The sequence below is a fragment of the Aquila chrysaetos genome, chromosome 20 (assembly GCF_900496995.4).
Source record: "Aquila chrysaetos chrysaetos chromosome 20, bAquChr1.4, whole genome shotgun sequence".
Lineage (NCBI taxonomy): Eukaryota > Metazoa > Chordata > Aves > Accipitriformes > Accipitridae > Aquila > Aquila chrysaetos.
This window is the reverse complement of record NC_044023.1, coordinates 16,990,904-17,006,462: the sequence shown is the minus strand read 5'-3', so window position 1 is coordinate 17,006,462 and position 15,559 is coordinate 16,990,904. Positions and strand designations below refer to the sequence as shown.

The 15,559-nt window shown below is 51.3% G+C and overlaps 1 protein-coding gene and 1 long non-coding RNA gene across 6 annotated transcripts in view; one reads left to right on the top strand and one right to left on the bottom strand.

Annotated features, from left to right (window-relative positions):
- Nucleotides 1-4,182: 4,182 nt before the first annotated feature.
- LOC115353808 lies at nucleotides 4,183-7,012 on the bottom strand. Of its 2 annotated transcripts, none has more exons than XR_003927701.1 (2): nucleotides 6,898-7,012; nucleotides 4,183-5,812 (listed from the first exon to the last, which is right to left on the bottom strand). It is a non-coding gene; the product is annotated as an uncharacterized LOC115353808 (long non-coding RNA). The 2 variants fall into 2 exon arrangements; XR_003927702.1 differs by having other exon boundaries at nucleotides 4,183-5,816; nucleotides 6,898-7,011.
- ADAMTS9 (ADAM metallopeptidase with thrombospondin type 1 motif 9) overlaps nucleotides 6,513-15,559 on the top strand; it is an 87,198-nt gene continuing 78,151 nt past the window's right edge. For 2 of the 4 annotated variants that reach the window (XR_003927700.1, XM_030043759.1), the window contains exons 1-3: nucleotides 6,528-6,709; nucleotides 6,852-7,240; nucleotides 8,558-8,720. Coding sequence is in view for 2 of the 4 variants with exons in the window: in XM_030043759.1 (XP_029899619.1) it covers nucleotides 6,616-6,709; nucleotides 6,852-7,240; nucleotides 8,558-8,720 (646 nt within the window). In the remaining 2 variants the exon portion in view is untranslated. Of the gene's footprint in view, nucleotides 6,710-6,851; nucleotides 7,241-8,557; nucleotides 8,721-10,080; nucleotides 10,189-15,559 lie in introns of those variants that run through there. The other 2 variants (XM_030043758.1, XM_030043761.1) reach the window with 2 other exon arrangements.

The window sequence follows — 15,559 nt, the reverse complement described above, 5'->3', positions numbered from 1 at the left end:
GTAATGAAATATTGGGTGTTATATATGCTTGTCAGGTGGATATTAATGAGCATGATGTGATGCTGTAAAATAGCTCCCAGAAATGACACGGAGGCCCTGATTCTGCACTTCTCCAAGTCACTGGGAGTTTTGTTGATGAATTTTGACAGGAGCTGGATTAGGCCTAAAACATTCTCATTTTTTAGCTATTGACAATTTTTTTGATGGTTTTATAACCGGTACAGACTTCCTACCACTGCAGAAAAACAACAACATCACAAAGACTTCCCCCAGGAAGATGTCTCTGCTTTTAGCTAGCTACCTTGTGACACCCCTAGGGAAATCAAGCAGTTCAGGGGAAAAAGAACTTGGTATCTGTAAAGCTGCTTAGCTTTTTTCCTACTCTAATGGATATTTGTATTTTATTATCTCTGGAGACAATCTACTATTTGGGGAAAGAATGAAAATAACCCTCCTAAAATAGAGTTTTACAGTTTAATGATCCCTGCACTGAAACATGACATTGTACGCTTATGCTGCATGCAGGCTTGAGGGTGGGGGGGCAGAACCGATCACAGAGTCAGCTCCACAGCTCTGTGTCCTTCGCCAAATTGACCATCTCAGTCTCCTCTTCATATGGTGATGGTGATACCTCACAGAGCTGTTATGATAATTAGTTTATATGAATAAAAGTACATGGCTCGAGGGGTAAAGCTTTTTGTACCTGCAGATCTTCCAACATTCCCAGGTTGCCTTTTGGTGTGGGGTTACAGAACATCTGGTCTGGTTAGTCCTCCTAGTATTACTGTTAACATTTTGGCAAAGGCACCTGGAACACAACATAGATGCACATGTACATAATATCCCAAGTCAAAAGGAGTATATTCAAGTCTTGTTTGATTTATAGCATGTCAAACACAAAAGATAAACCAATATAACGTTAAGCTTGATGGCTTAATTTGCACAAAAATGGGAAGATCCAGAATTAAGCCATCAAGCTTAACGTTTCTCAGCTACTTTAGGATCTGCCTCAGATTGCTACCTGTAATAAAAAGGGCAGGGGATGGGATCTATAATGCTCCTTAGGCCAAAGGAACTGCCAGGCTGCAGCCAGACCCCGAAGTTGGGCTACTCTGAGCATGCATTTTCCACAAAGCAGATAAGAGGTGTAAGCAAAAGGAGCAGTGTGTAAATGTTTGGAGCAATGCTGGAAACAGGGGAGGGGCGAGTTGGAACCAGCAGTTTCAAGTGGAAAGCCTCAAGGGATCATTATGTCCATCCATGATGACCTGAAACCGAAAATCCCACACATTTACAGCGTCTACGTGGGCTTTCCTGTTCCTCCCTCCCAGTCCCCCGTTCCTACTCACGTATCTGTTTTCCAGGGTCAAAGTTGTTTCTAAGGCAAACTGAGAGCCAGTTTCCTTGCATGTGTGCGGAGCCATATGAGAGACTTGCTTGCTTTTCCTCTTTCACCTTCTGTTCCCAAATGGCGATTCCCCACGCAGGCAAGGAGCAGGGATGATGTCTGCAAGGACAGGGTTATACTTGCATTTTCACTGCACTCAGCTTGTGCCTCTATGCAGAGGGACGGCTGCCACAGGACACAGCTCCTGCTGCAGTGCATTGGCTGGGAAGACATTTGAGTTGCACAGTTTGACCCAGGAGCAAGCTGAAGGACATTTGGGTCTTATTTGCCTGGGTGACCTTGGATTAGTCACTTCTATGTGCACATCTTGGTATTCAGTGGACCAGGATAGGACCGAGAGTTTAATTCTGCTCTGCAGCATCCTGGCATATCTCTTTACGTCTCCCTCTGTCACCGCCCCGAAAATGGGGACTTGGGATATGGGCCCGCAGAGGGCAAGCTGTGACAGCAGTGGTAGAAGTGCTGTGCTGGTATCGCTGTGAATGGCAGGTACCACTTCTCAGCCCTCTGCAGGTTGGAGGAGCAAACCCCCAAACAACCAAGAGACTCAGACCTCGATGGCAGCAGCATGCTGCGTGGGACACGGCTCGGGGTAAGAACAGAGAGCCCCCCCGGAGGAAGCAGGAGCTTAAATGGCTACCGTAGATGAGTCAAACTGTGTATCTAAAACCTTTTAATGAGGATCAAGGAGTTGGCTTGGCACAGATAATAAGTTTGAAAATTACGTATAGGCCAAGAACTTGCAAGTCTTAGTCCCTCCAAATAAATGCGAGAGGCTTAAAACAACTTAAAAATCCAGCCTTGACAGAATTGCTGAAAACGTCCTTTCAAGAGAAGCCTTTATAGGAGCAGAACAGCTTCCTAAACTGAGAGAAAGGCAGCACAGAGTGGTATCCTTGTTACCAGCATAGGCAGATGAGCAAGAAAGGCTGAAATCCAGCCAGCAAGCAGTCAGCTGTTTTGAAGGGAATGAAATCTTTCACTTTCTGACCACACAGATTAGACACAAGGAGAAAATGTTTGCTGTCTTCGGTTATCTTGTGGCATTGAAGAGCAACCATCAAAGGGAAACAGTCTGCCTTCTGGGATAATCCTTGGGCAAGTGAGTGGATGCGGCAGATAAAGGAAGATGATGCTTACCCGGGGTAGGGTGTGCGGCAAAGAACAAAGATCAGTGACTGAGGATTGCCCTCACCTACAGGGAAAAGGAAACGGTAAGGAGGGTGAAAAGCAGTGCAAAAACCTTAAGAAATTTGGGTTCCTTGAGTATACTCTTGCAGCAGCGTGCACTGCCTTGAATTTCCCACTGAAGTTTTGCTGTTGTGATCAAGTTCTCATTTCGTAGTTTATGGAAGAGGCATTTGCAGCTCAACTTTTGCAGTATTTATGTAGGCAAAATTCCCAGTATTTTAAGGGGATTTTTCCATGGGTAGGTATGGACTCTTAGGGGTTACTTTTGACTGGGTGAGGACTTGGAGTCTGCACAATTACCATACCGTAAGTATTAATAGATCCTTCCTAATAGGAAAGTTATTTGAATTTAAGATGGTAGCTTAGTTTCTCTAAACTCCACATAATCTATTTACTTACGCTACAGCTTTCCTTCTGCACCTCCTAATCTCCAGCTGAAAAGACTCAAAATGCTGCACAACATTCAACTTTTCTGTATATCAACAGAAACGGCATTTAAGTAGGTAATGCCACACTCCTAGAATGTATTTAGTGCCATTGCAAAGCCAGGATTTGGTCCCGGGAGCGCTTTGGTCCACTCCCAACTCTGCCCAGAATTGAGACCTAATTAGTCCCTCCATGGGTCAGCTCCGTTCTTCTGAAAGATGGGGGGGATTTGTTTCTTGTCTGCCCTCATGTCTGTACGTGCCAAGGTTTCAGATCAGTGAGTGAGCCCATGAGGATGCTCCTCTACAAGGCGGCCTCATTTCATTCAGCTCAGTGCCCAAAAGAAAAGGGTCCTACCCACCCAAGCAGCAGGTATCTGCTGCCACTTCTCACCCCATGCTGGCTCCTGAGCTCCTTTGAACCCTACTCCAGAGCCAAATTAACTGGTTACCTTGTGGTAAACTAAAGAAAAAAACCAAAGCTTTGATAGGTTTTCCTGTGTCAGTGAGCTGAACGGAAGCAAGGCAGCTAGCACCGGACCGGCACAAAGGGATGCTGAGGCTGGGAGCAGTGGGATGCGGGGTGCTCGTGAAATGGGGATGGCGGCTGCCCTGGGGCACTCTGCAACCCAGATAAAACAGCAGCAGACCTGTTTCCCAACACCATCCCGATCCGAGGATGAGGCGGCGAGCGAAGGCTGCACCCCTCTCCCCCAGGACACCGGCAGGACTAGCTCCACGTAAGCCTCCTCCCCTCCCCTCTGACTCAGCTCTAATGCTATGCTCAGCTTTTCACCCTCTCCTTCCTCAGGCAACTCGGTTCACTTTTCTTCACTCCCCCTTTGCTGACCGGCAGCTTGATATCGCTCAACACGCCCAACTGGCAGCGCCGGCTCGCCCCGGCACTCCTGGGATACGTGTCCGCGCCCACCCGAGCACGGGATATACGGCCTCCCCCTCCCCTGCCGTGACTTCTGGGGCCGTATCCCAAGCTCAGGTCCCCTCTGTCCCTCTCCCAGTGAAGTCTAAAAGTTTTGGGGCACACATGGAAGTTGTGGGAAGGCGCTAGAAGAATGTCAGGGGCTCAGTAACGTAGAGGGTGCTCCTGCTAGCCTGGCGGAGCAGCACCGCAGCTCAAGGAGCTGATATTACTCCTGCTATGAGTTAAGTCATTTATTTGATGACGAGACAGAGAAAGACTGAAGAAAAGAATCAGAGTGAGAAAACATGCCTGGAAGGAAGCCTGGGCTGCTATGCAATGATGTTACGAGATTCCCCTTTTTGTTCATCCAGCAGCCCAAGGACCTCGGTGGCTTTTCCGACTCAATCAGGACACAATTCAGTCGGGGACGGGTGGGGATGCCACGATCTTTCATGCCGAGCCAGGAAAGGCCATGCAAGCCAAGGGTTTGCGTGGCAGCCCCAGTAGGCTTTGCCGATTGAAGTTATTTTAGAACAGTTTGGTCTTGCTCCTCCTCTGAGGATTTCTTTCTTAATGTGTGTGCATCAGCAAGCAATTGGCTGCAAGGATAGGAAGATGTCACCGTGCGAGCCTTTTGCAGCATTAAAAGCAAATCTGGTCTGGTGACCATAAACAGGTGAGTGCGTGGAGATACAACCACATTTGGCTATTGGGAAGAGCTGCTCCCAGCAGTAGGTGACACCTACCAGAAAGGGCACATCACTGCTCCTACACACCCCCAGTGGAAGCAGGGAGACATCTCTGCTCCCCAGAACTGGGGGACCACCAGGCAGCCATGGCTCTGCTCACGCCAGCCCTAAGGCTGGACGCAGCGAGAAGACCCAACACCATTGTCCGAGTTGACTGCACGTGAGGCAACTCAAATCTGGAAGCATCCCAGCTTTGCCAAGCCCCTGAAGCCAGTATGGGTGAGTTATCTTATTGTAAGCATCCAAGATTCAAATTAAACATGGTTTATAAGCATGGGCACTATGCTATGCTGGGAGGTTATGTGCCATTACACCTTGCCCCAAAGGTGTGCTGACTTGGGTCCCCACCAACATGGAGATTCTTGCACGGTGCTCTGCTGTGCAAAACTGCTGCCGAGGGCCTGCCTAGCAGCCCTGGCCAGCCAGCCGCAGAGTCAAAGACGCATGGCTTTGCAGGTGATGCTTCGCTTACTTTGACTTTCATATTCGTTGTACAAAATTAATAATTTAATGCTAACGGTTGAGGTTTGTAGGGCTTCAGCAGTTAGTTTAGAAGAGCCTGGAGGTGCTGTTTTGCCCAGAAGTGGGTTCTGAATTGATTTTTTTTAAAGCTTTCCCTTTCTGCAGCAGATACTGGCATTTCTGTTCTTTGTCCCAAAGTTGAGTGAAGAAAGTACAGAACTTTGAAATTTCCTATGGAAGTACAAATACAAACCTCCAACTATCTATTTCCTTTTCCCTTGCCTACAGGCTTTAAATTTCATTGCACCTTCCCCATTTTGGAAAAAAACACCAAACCCACCCCCCGCCCCCCCCAAACCAAGGTTTTGGGTTTTGGTTTGAGGAAGCGTAGAAGACAATGCTTAATTACATTTAGCTCTAAAGGATGTCTTTGAATTTTTATAGAAAACTTCCAAACTGTAAAACAAAACAAACTAAACTCGGATAAGGAAATAATCTTTCTTTTCCCTCAGGGTGCCTGAAAACTGCACAACATAAAAATAACCCTAAACAAAAGTTGCTTTAAGCGCCTCATATCCAAGCAGCGCAGAAGAAAATCACTGCTATAAAAAACGTCACGCGGGGGATTCTTCGATCGTCGGTACGCTTCTTCGAGCTGTCTTTAAGAAAAGAAAAAGAAGGAAAAACATCAATTATGTAAGAAAACTCGGCTCTCCTCCCGGTGAGTGACAAAGCGGCTCTTCCCCCCAGGACCTGGCAGATCGGGCAGCAGCCGGTGCCGCTCTGCCCGGGCCACTTTGCCTTTTTAAAACCACTTGCAAGGAGCCGGCGGGGAGCGGCTGCGCCCGCCCGGGCCGGGGCTGCGGCTTGTCCCCCCCCCCCCCCGCCCGCCCCGTCCAGCCACAGCGAGGGCTTTTCTTGGCGAAAACCTGCGATTCCGGCGTTCCTCGGGAATGAAAGAAAGTGACATGTTGGAAGTGGGGTGGGGGGGAAGAGGAGGAAGGGCTGTCCCTGCTCCTGCAGGGCGGGATCTTTTCTCCTGCTTGATCTATGGAGCCCGCCCCCTTAAATTGGCTCCCGGGAGCGCCCCGTCCACCAGCCCGACGGGGGGAGAGGCGGAAAGCGAGGGAGAGCAGGCAGGCGGGCGGGCGGCCGGTTCCCCCGTCCCGGCCCGTCGGTCCCGGCCCGTCCGCCCCCGCGGACCATGCGCGGCCCCCGGCGCCCCGCGCCCCGCCGGCCCGCCCGCCCCTAACGCCGCCCGGCTCCAGCGCCTTCCCCCCCCCCGGCAGCGCACCGGGGGGGCGGGGAGGGGGGAGAAAGGGGGCGAAAAAAGGAGAGGGAAAAGGAGAGGGGAAAAAAAAAAAAAAAGGAAAGGGAGGAAGAAGAAGGAAAAGAAGAGGAAAGCGGCGGGGGGGGGGGGGGGAAGGCTGGTCTCCTGCGAGGACAGCGCGCAGCACCATGCAGCTGGCGCCGCTGGCGCTGGCACTCACCACGCTCTTCATCGACGGCTTGAGGACGGGAGCGAGGAGGCAGAAGCTGCACCCCAGGCAAGGTAAGGGAGTGCTCGGGGAGGGGGAGCCGGGGGGGGTGCTGGGCTGCCGCCCCCCTCCCCGGGAGGGGGGTGTGTGTGTTGAGGGGGGGGGGTTGGTTCTCGGCCTCGCCGCTCAGGGGCATGTGCTTCTCTTCCCTTGCAGCCAAGCTGCTGGAGAAGCTCAGCGAGTACGAGATCGTGACTCCTACCCGGGTGAATGAGTTCGGCGAGCCCTTCCCCACCGATGTCCACTTCAGGCGGCGGCGGCGGAGCACCAGCGCTGCCCCCGACGCCTGGACGGCGGCGGCCGCCGCCTCCCCCAAGGCGCACTACAGGCTCTCCGCCTTCGGGCAGCAGTTCCTCTTCAACCTGACGGCCAGCTCGGCCTTCATCGCCCCGCTCTTCACCGTCAGCCTCCTGGGAGAACCCGCCGCCGACCAACGGCGCCTCTACGCCGAGGCGGCCGACGCCGACGTGAAGCATTGCTTCTACCGGGGGCACGTCAACGCCCACCCGCGGCACACCGCCGTTATCAGCCTCTGCTCCGGGATGGTGAGAACCCCCCGACCCGCTCCCGGCTCCGGTCCCGGCCCCGCCGGGCGCCCAGCGGCGGCGCGCCGGGGCGGAAGCGCGGAGGAGGAGGAGGAGGAGGAGGAGGAGCAGGGCGAGGGAGGCTGGGCAGAGGGATGGGGACGGCCTCTTCCCCCCGCCCTCCGCCACCCCCCCCCCCCCCCAACCCGGCTGGGGCTCGGCCCCGGTCGGGGTTTTTTTTCCCACCCCGCTTTTTTATGTCGGGTTCACGGTACCGGGGTTGAACCCCTCCTGCTCGGTGGGGTTTGCGGGGGGGGGAACTGCCACCCAGCGGCACCCCCGGGGAGGAGGTCAGCGGGGGGGGGGGGGGGGCAGACCACGGGCACGGACACCCTCCTGGCCCCGGGGTGCCGATGGGGGCTGCAAAGGGGTGGCTGGGGGTCCCCAGTAGCAGCGCGGACCCCGGAGCCGCCCTGCAGCCCGGGACAGGGGCACGGCCCGAGGGGAGATGAGGGCAGGCTTCCTGGCAGCCCCTCCTGCCATCCCGGTGCCGTTCTGTGCAGGGGGATACTGGCAAAGGGATGAGCAGAAGGTCCCGGCAGGGCTGATCCTTCCAGCTGCCCCGGTGCCTTCCAGCACCCCGGGGTGCTTGTCCCAGGTGCCCCCCGGGAGGTCTCTGCTGGCTTCGGTCTGGTCCAGGAGTTCGCCTGGGTGAGCGTCTTCACCCAGGCTAGTGCATGTGTGTGTGGCTGGGCAGGCCTCCCGCCCACTAACTGGTCGTGCACCCCAGTGTAGAATGGCTGAGGATGTTTTTTCTCTCGGCTATCTTTTATTTACCTGCCAAATCCCTACATTTGTAGTCACGTGCAACTAGGAGTGTTGGTGTCTTCTCATAAGCAGGGCTTTCACTGGCTGGACGCCTCCCTCTGGTCCTTACAAGGGGGTTTAAAGCCTGTCTTGGGGAGAGCTGCTCTATGAAAACCAGCACAACGTGGTGGGGCTGCACTGAGGTCTCCAGCACCCTGCAGCACCATCTCCTCCCGGGCAGGGGTGGCTTGCTAAACGTCACTGGCATAGGGACAGGGACTGGCAGACGTGCCCCTCTCGTGCTCCCTGCCTACGGATTAGTAATTTGCTTTCCGTAAGTTCCACTGCGATGGCTGCAGGGAGCAGTGCAGCCCGGGGTGGGTGCAAGCGGTGTGACGGGGGCTGGAGCTCCAGCCTGGAACCGGGCACTCGCGCACCTCCCTCACTAACCACTCATTTTGTTGGGTAGTCCTGCTCCGTGGTTTGTCATCGCCTGAAGCTGACCGCCTGTTCCTCTCTGGTCCCTCTCAGCTAGGCACGTTCAAGTCTGACGATGGGGACTATTTCGTAGAGCCGCTGCTATCGCTCGAAGAACAGGAGTATGAAGAAGAGCACAATAAACCACACCTAGTTTACCGACACCGGACACCTCCAACTAACTCTTCAGGGGACAGGCAGACTTGCGATACTCCAGGTACTCGTTTTGTTACTGCCCTTGATGACTTGGCACTTTACGAAAGGGAACTGATTTGCAGTAAAATGCCAGTAGGTTTGTGTGGGGCAGAAGGGATGCGGAGTCGAGGGACCCCTCTAGAAATGGTACCGTGTGTGCTAGGACCGGGCTTGCAGTGGTACTGCTGTCCTGGAGAGACGTGGTGCGCCTGTGCTTTCTAGTAATCTGTTATAAGGAAGTTGCGGTCAGGAAAAATGTTATGGTTTCCATTTCATCCCTGCTGTAAGGCTGGCAAGAGATCCTTTGGGCTGTCTTGCCTTAAATATCCCATGAGCCTTTAAACTTGCCTTCTGTCCTCTCCTATGTGCCATTCTTAACCATCCTAATCTGATTTGCTCTCTGCCTGAAATTCTGTTTGTGTCCTTTAAATGACACCCTTCTGTCTTGGTCTTGCTGTGCTCCTGGTCTTCCCTCCCCAAATCTGGTTGTGAGTTGCAACGTCTTATTTCTTTCTAGTGGAAATGAGAAGGTCCTAACACCAACCCTGACAGTTCTTCCCCTATTAATCACTTTTCCATGGTTCATTTTCAAAGGCTTTTTTTTTCCTCGTGGCCCTTCCTCCACCAGCACCATCTCCCTGACCTCCTCGCTCCCTCCTTCTAGTCTTTGCACATATGAAAGAGCACAAGCCTTTTTATCTCCCCTTCACGTGCCTTGGTGAGCAATAGCCTCGCTCCTACTGTCCCTATTATCTGCACTGGCCTCCTGCTGCTCTCTGCTTCGTTGACTTCCTGATTTTCACAACTAATCCTCTCCTTTGGCAGCAAATACCTAAGTTCTCTCTGAAGAAGCTTATTCCTTCGGTCTCCTGTTTCACCTGCTGTTTTGCCCTCCTCCTTTGGCCTGCAGCTAGATCTACAGGAGCTTTAAAGCCTAAACAGAGTAGACCTTGACTAGCTTCCCTTGCGTGGGCTGCGAGCCACTCATGTGCTGCAAAGTAGGTGGAGTTGCTCAGGGAGTGAAGGTACCGCTGGAGGAGAAGTTTGGTGCCAAACTTAGACTGCGTTTAGCACGCGTGACTCGTTTGGCACCCGTGACTGTGGATCGCGGCCGCGCTGTTGAGCTGTCGGTCTGTTCAGCTTGCACTGATCACGCTAAGTCGGAAGATGCTCTGGTGCTCTGTGACCAGCCAGAGCTGATGCACTAGCAACGTGTGTTTCTTCTAGAAGACGCGTGGATACGTGTCCGCATGCAAAACGTGTGCTGGGGGACAATGGTACCTCTCACAAGGCTGTCGTTATTTGTTCTTCCAAGGGTTGCTGCTGGACTATGCCATTCTGGTTTCTCTCTTCCAGCTGTTTCTGCTCCCTTCTTTGAGATCAGATGCAGGAGACTCAGAACAGTTGGAAAGAAACACGGAATCTGGCACATTGCATCAGTAGCCCTTGGAGGAACGGAGCAGCAGATCACAGGACTCATTGAATCAAAGGTAGCTGGGAGGGCTCTGACATTCACTTGTGGTCTTTACTCTGTGCCGTTATAAGTCTGCTGTGTTTCACCTCGCTGTATCGTAGCTTCCGTTTAGGGTATTATTCTTCTGGATCGTGATTCACGAGGATAATACTCCATCCGTGAGATTACTTATGTGGCATATATCTCTTTCTCCTCTTTTCCAACGTGCTTTGCCTCTTGCTTGTCTTTGTTTCCTTGCTTGTCTCAGTTGCTTCATGTAGTGGAGGGAGGACGTCTCGCCTCTCACATACAAGCTTAAGGGTTCCAGACAGGCGTGACGGTCTTACTTGTCCTCCTGTCCTCTTCCCGCCCATCTCTCCCTCTCCCTTTTACTGTTGTCCAAGTTTTTGAAAGGGAATGATGCTTTGGTCATACGTGTATGGTGAACAAGTCTTGGTCACTTCGTTTAAAGAGCAAGTGCAGGGCAGCTTGGGCAATGCTGAACCTTGGCGTTCCCCCTGGGGTTACGTCTGGTGGAGAGAAGGTATCTCACATGTCTTTGGAGCAGAGGGGAAAACGCAGAATCTAGCAGCACTCACTGTTTTGGACAGGGCGCATCTGTCCCTCCTACCAGAGAAGAATGGTTTCCTGAGAGTTTGGGAGTTTGCTGTAGCTGCAGGGTGTTGTGCGAATCCAGTCTTTTGTCAGAAGAACGTGTGAAAAGCTGCGTTTGCGTTGCAGGCTTCTGGCAGGGATTGACATTTGCTCAAAGAGGAAATTCGTGCAAGGGAAATCTCAAGTACCCACCCTGCAGTGAGCAAGGGAGCCCGTGTTGCTGGGCAGTGGTACTATTAAGAATGGCTTTCTGATAGTTGTCTTCCTGGAAGTGATTAATAAGCAACATACTGGTGTGCCCTTGCCATGATGATGTAATTATAGACTTCTTACAGGATCCAGGAAAAGTTTCCCTTGTGAGCTGACTGACAGATTGAGTAAAAGCTTTCATTGCCAGCAGTCTCCCTGGTGTTACTTTTAGTTTTCAGTGTCCTCAGGTCAGCTTAGAAAAACAGGTATTTGATTTTGTTAAGTTTTAATTAGCAGTTTCTGATAACAGTTTTAGGTCCTCTGACATATGAGATACTCTGCAGATGTTCTGAAAAAAGATCTTTCTCTGAATGCTGATGGATATCAAATGCAAACGGTGCTCTGCATATGAACTTTCATAGCACAACACCGGGGTCTCCTGGCAATGCACTTCAGCCGTCTGGCGTATAGCTCAACTGCTGCAATAAAAACTTTTGACAAAGTTTTCCTTGGGGTAACGAGTTAATGTAGTTTCAGTCATAGGAAATGGTGCAATTTCTCCTCCTTCCCTTCTTTTAGCTAGTACCGTGAATCAATTTGTCATCTGGTCGAGGATCTGGCAGAATAATTAGTTGCGTTTTACTGAATAGCCCTGACGGGATGAAGACTTGGCCAGGCTGACAGCGTGATGTCACTAGGTGCAGCGCCGCTACCACCCATCGCTTCACGATAGCAAGCTTTTCCGATCCGAATTATTAAATATCCGCTTTTTTGAGGTGGAGGAGGAAGAGAAAAGAAATTCTGATCCTAAAAAAAGAAAAAAAGGAAGTGGCTCATTGCGAAGCTGGAGAGCGGAGCTTTCCTGCGCGCCGCGGAGGAACAATCTGACTCCAATGATAAAAGGCACGGAGCTGCATCCTGCGGTGCTGCGGGGAGCTGCGCCCACCGTGCCGGCCGGCTCCAGGAGGCCGGCAGCAGCTCTCCGACCCCCCCATCCAGTCTGACCTCCCACCAGGAGCAGACTGGCGAGCCCTACCCACCGGTTTCCATGTGGAACCCCGAAGGTTTGGTCTTGCAGAGAGATGTGCAGCTCCACATGCCAACAGGATGCTGCTGCTGCTGGTCGTCACCTAAATAAACCACCTTGGGCCGCCTCTTGTTCTGCCTCTTGCGTCCCTTTCTGCTGTTTCTCCTTTCTCTCCCGTTTCCCCCGGTTTTTGTCATTGATATGTTTATACCTATATTGTGGTTGTTGGCTTCTCTGGAGCTCTTCTCTTCCAGTTTTGTTGGATTTTGCGATAGCTGAAGCCTTTTACTGAACCTCACCCAATCCTTCTGCCTGTTGGCCAACCCCTTGTTCTGAGACAGATGTGGCCTCCACCTGCCTGGCGGCACCGAGCCACAATTGCCCTGTGGCCAGGAGTATAAATGCAAGAGTTAGGCTTTCTCGTCTCCCTACTTCTGCTGCGTGTTCAGCTCTTTATAGCTCCAAACTTTGCAAATTCCTTACAGCTTTTACTGTGATGCTGGTGCAGGAATCCCGAATGAACTCTTTTGGGCAGCTCCTTCTTTGTTCCCACTGCGTTCACTGTTCTGCTCTCCTGATCTGTGCTTTCCCTTTCCTTCCCAGCTTCCTTAGTTAAATACCTCCCTGTTCTTGCCTCGTTTGTCATAATTCTGTTATATTCAAGACCCACCTGTGGCCGGGATGAATAAATCAAGGACTGACTATATAGCGAGCGCTAGCTGTTCCCATGACTCGTTGCTGGTCAGCCGTGCCTGTCCTGAGACCTGGGCTCTGGGGCTGCATGTGAGGATCTTGCGCAAAGTCCTGGCTCCTTAATGAGAGCGCTTAAAGTGGGAATATCCACCACGGGCAAAATTCCTCATGCAGAAGCAGCAATAACACTCTGATGGTGCCAAACTAGTAGGAAGATGATTAGAGCTTTTTCTGTTTCTGGAGGAGAGCCAAGGGGCCGTAGCCAGCAAAGAGGCCTTCCAGCAATTCGCGCTGAGGTGGTGAGATTTTGGAAGCTGGCTCAGATGAGCGCAGGACAGAGCAGATCCTACCTGCGCAGAGCTGGCCGTGCCCCTACCCGCTGCCGGCGGAGGTGGGAAAGCCCGGTGACTCAGCTGCTGAGGTCGCTTTCCAAAAACCACCAAGCATTACCAGCACAGATGGCTGCTGGGCACAGCCTGGAGGCTTAGCACGTCCCAGTACCCGCCAGAAACGGATGCAGAAGGGTCTCAAATTTGCAACTGGGTATTTAGTTGCAAGGCGTTAAAACAGCTTGACTACTCGGGGAGGCAGCACGTGTGCAGCCAGGCACAGCAGCTCTGAAAAGTCAAGGCCCATGTACTCATCCAGGCGAGGAGGAGAGAAGAAGCTCTGTGCGTGTAAGTTGCGTTGAGAAGGTTGCTATAAAAAGCACAAGACAAATCAGCAGCGTGAACCGAGTCTTGCCGCCAAGCTAGCACGACACAGGCATAATCAGTAATATGTCACTGATTTTTGAGTTGCATTAATGAGTAATTTGTAATAGATTACCCTTTCATAGTAACTTTAACAACTCTTCCCACTGAACGTGACACTGGGGGGCCACCAGAGCAGAGGAGTGCTGCCCTGTGTCTTGAGCAACCAAATGCCAAGAGCTGCCAGCTCGATGATTGCGATCTTGTTTCCTTGTGCTAATTAGCACCAGCCTGCTCAGCCCTTACAGATGTTTGTCATCTCTCTCCCAATGCCACCCAGCTGCACGGGAAGTCATTGGTGAGCCCGCGGCACAAGCAGGAGGTGGTGCTGCCGCCGTGTTCCCACGTGCTCGGGAAGGGGTGGCCGGGTTGAGGTTGCCAGGCTGTGGGTTTGTTAATACGCCATCAGTGTCGTGACCGGGGAGGTGACCTGGGGGAGGATGTGTTGGGGGTCTGGCACCGTGGCTAAAGCCTGACTTTGTGCCTTTCCGTGTAACGTGGTCTCTCGTTGGCACAGGTAGGTGATGAGCTCTTGTTCCTGCCTGAGCTGTGGTTCGAGGTGTATACCCAGCGTTAGAATTGGCAATGGTGGGGAACTGGGCCAAACAGACCAGAGGTGGAAAATTTCATACTCGTTCTACGGACCATTTACATGTATTACATTCTTATTTTATAGCAGTTTTGAGGCAGAAACTTTGAATGCCTTTTCCACAGGACTCGATGTTTGTGCTCTTGTGAGCGATCTGTGGTGAAATCCCAGATCCTTTGCAGTCAAGCTGTTGGTCTAGAGCCCTTTTGTAGTCTTGCTATTTCTTTTGGACTGCTTGTCTTGCTTCCAACCGTGACCTTATTTTGATTTTCAACTTCTTCATCCTGCAGAACTTCACATTCTAGGTGTCTGGTTTCCAGGCAGGTCTTCAGGCAAATTCTGTACTGCTGGGTCTCACGTAACCGTGGGGTTGCAGAAGATCTTCAGGGAGGTTTTCCTAAGCCTTTGCTTCCAGGTTGAGCAATCCTTGAGCTCTTTCAAAAGTCTGTTTAAGCTGTCAGCTTTGCTTTTGGCCTCAGGGTGAAACATTGACTTCGTTCTTTCCCTCAGAAAAGTTTCTCATCTTAAGGAAGTGAATTGTAATTTATAGTCAGATAGTAATTATTTCAGGTTTCCTTCCCTCCCAAAAACAGCAAATGAGAGAGTTACGTCACAAGTCCCATATGCTAATGTAATTAATTCTATTTCTGGCTTCCTATTGAGGTAATAGCGCAGTGACAGCCAACTAGTACTTGGTCAAATGGGCCTGGGATGTCGAACACAAGCTTTTCCCATACTGAGTTGGGAAAGGGCTCAGGCTGTAATGTTTGTGCTATCTTGCTGTGGTGTTGGCAAGTGAAATAAGGTATTAGACTGACTTCAGTTAAAAAACTCGATCGCAGCCGATGATACAGATCCCATAACTGTGGTTTTGTTTGAAAATTTCTTAATGTGAGTTATAAGCAAGGTGCACGCATTTTGTTGTTGTTACTCTTAGTATTGAAAGCGTATCAACTGTCTGGCACCCTAATGGTGGAAGACCAAGATTGTGACTAAACAAATTACTGTTCATCGGTTATTGGTTTGCAACTTAGACGTGGTAAATCAACAGAGTTAAATTTTTCTCCTGGAATCAAAATGGATGTACTTGCAGTTTTGCATCTACTTTTACATCATCTGTGTGGACATCCACTGAAGAAAGGCAGGTGGGAGAAGCAGGGAGGTGTCACTTTGGTACTTTCCATCTGTACCCCGTGGCATATGACACTGAAAATAAACAGGCTGACTATTCTGTGAGTTCTCTTCCCATGTGCCTGTATTGTCATCCCTGTGGCCAATTGCTAAGCAAAGTTTCTTTCTTTCTAATGGGATATTTTTTTCTCATCTTTTACTGAGTGTCAGTACAAGGATCTGGTGATCTCAGTGTTGTTCTTGTTGGCATGGTACCTCATAGGTATCACCAGACACGAGTGCGGCTAAAGCGTTGGCATACTTGCGACTGTTACGCATTGAAAATTGCAAATAGGTAAATAACTTGCCTTGAAAAAGGCAAACAGGTTCAATTAGCCCAGGCAGCGCAGGAGGCAGCAGCTCTGGCTGGTTT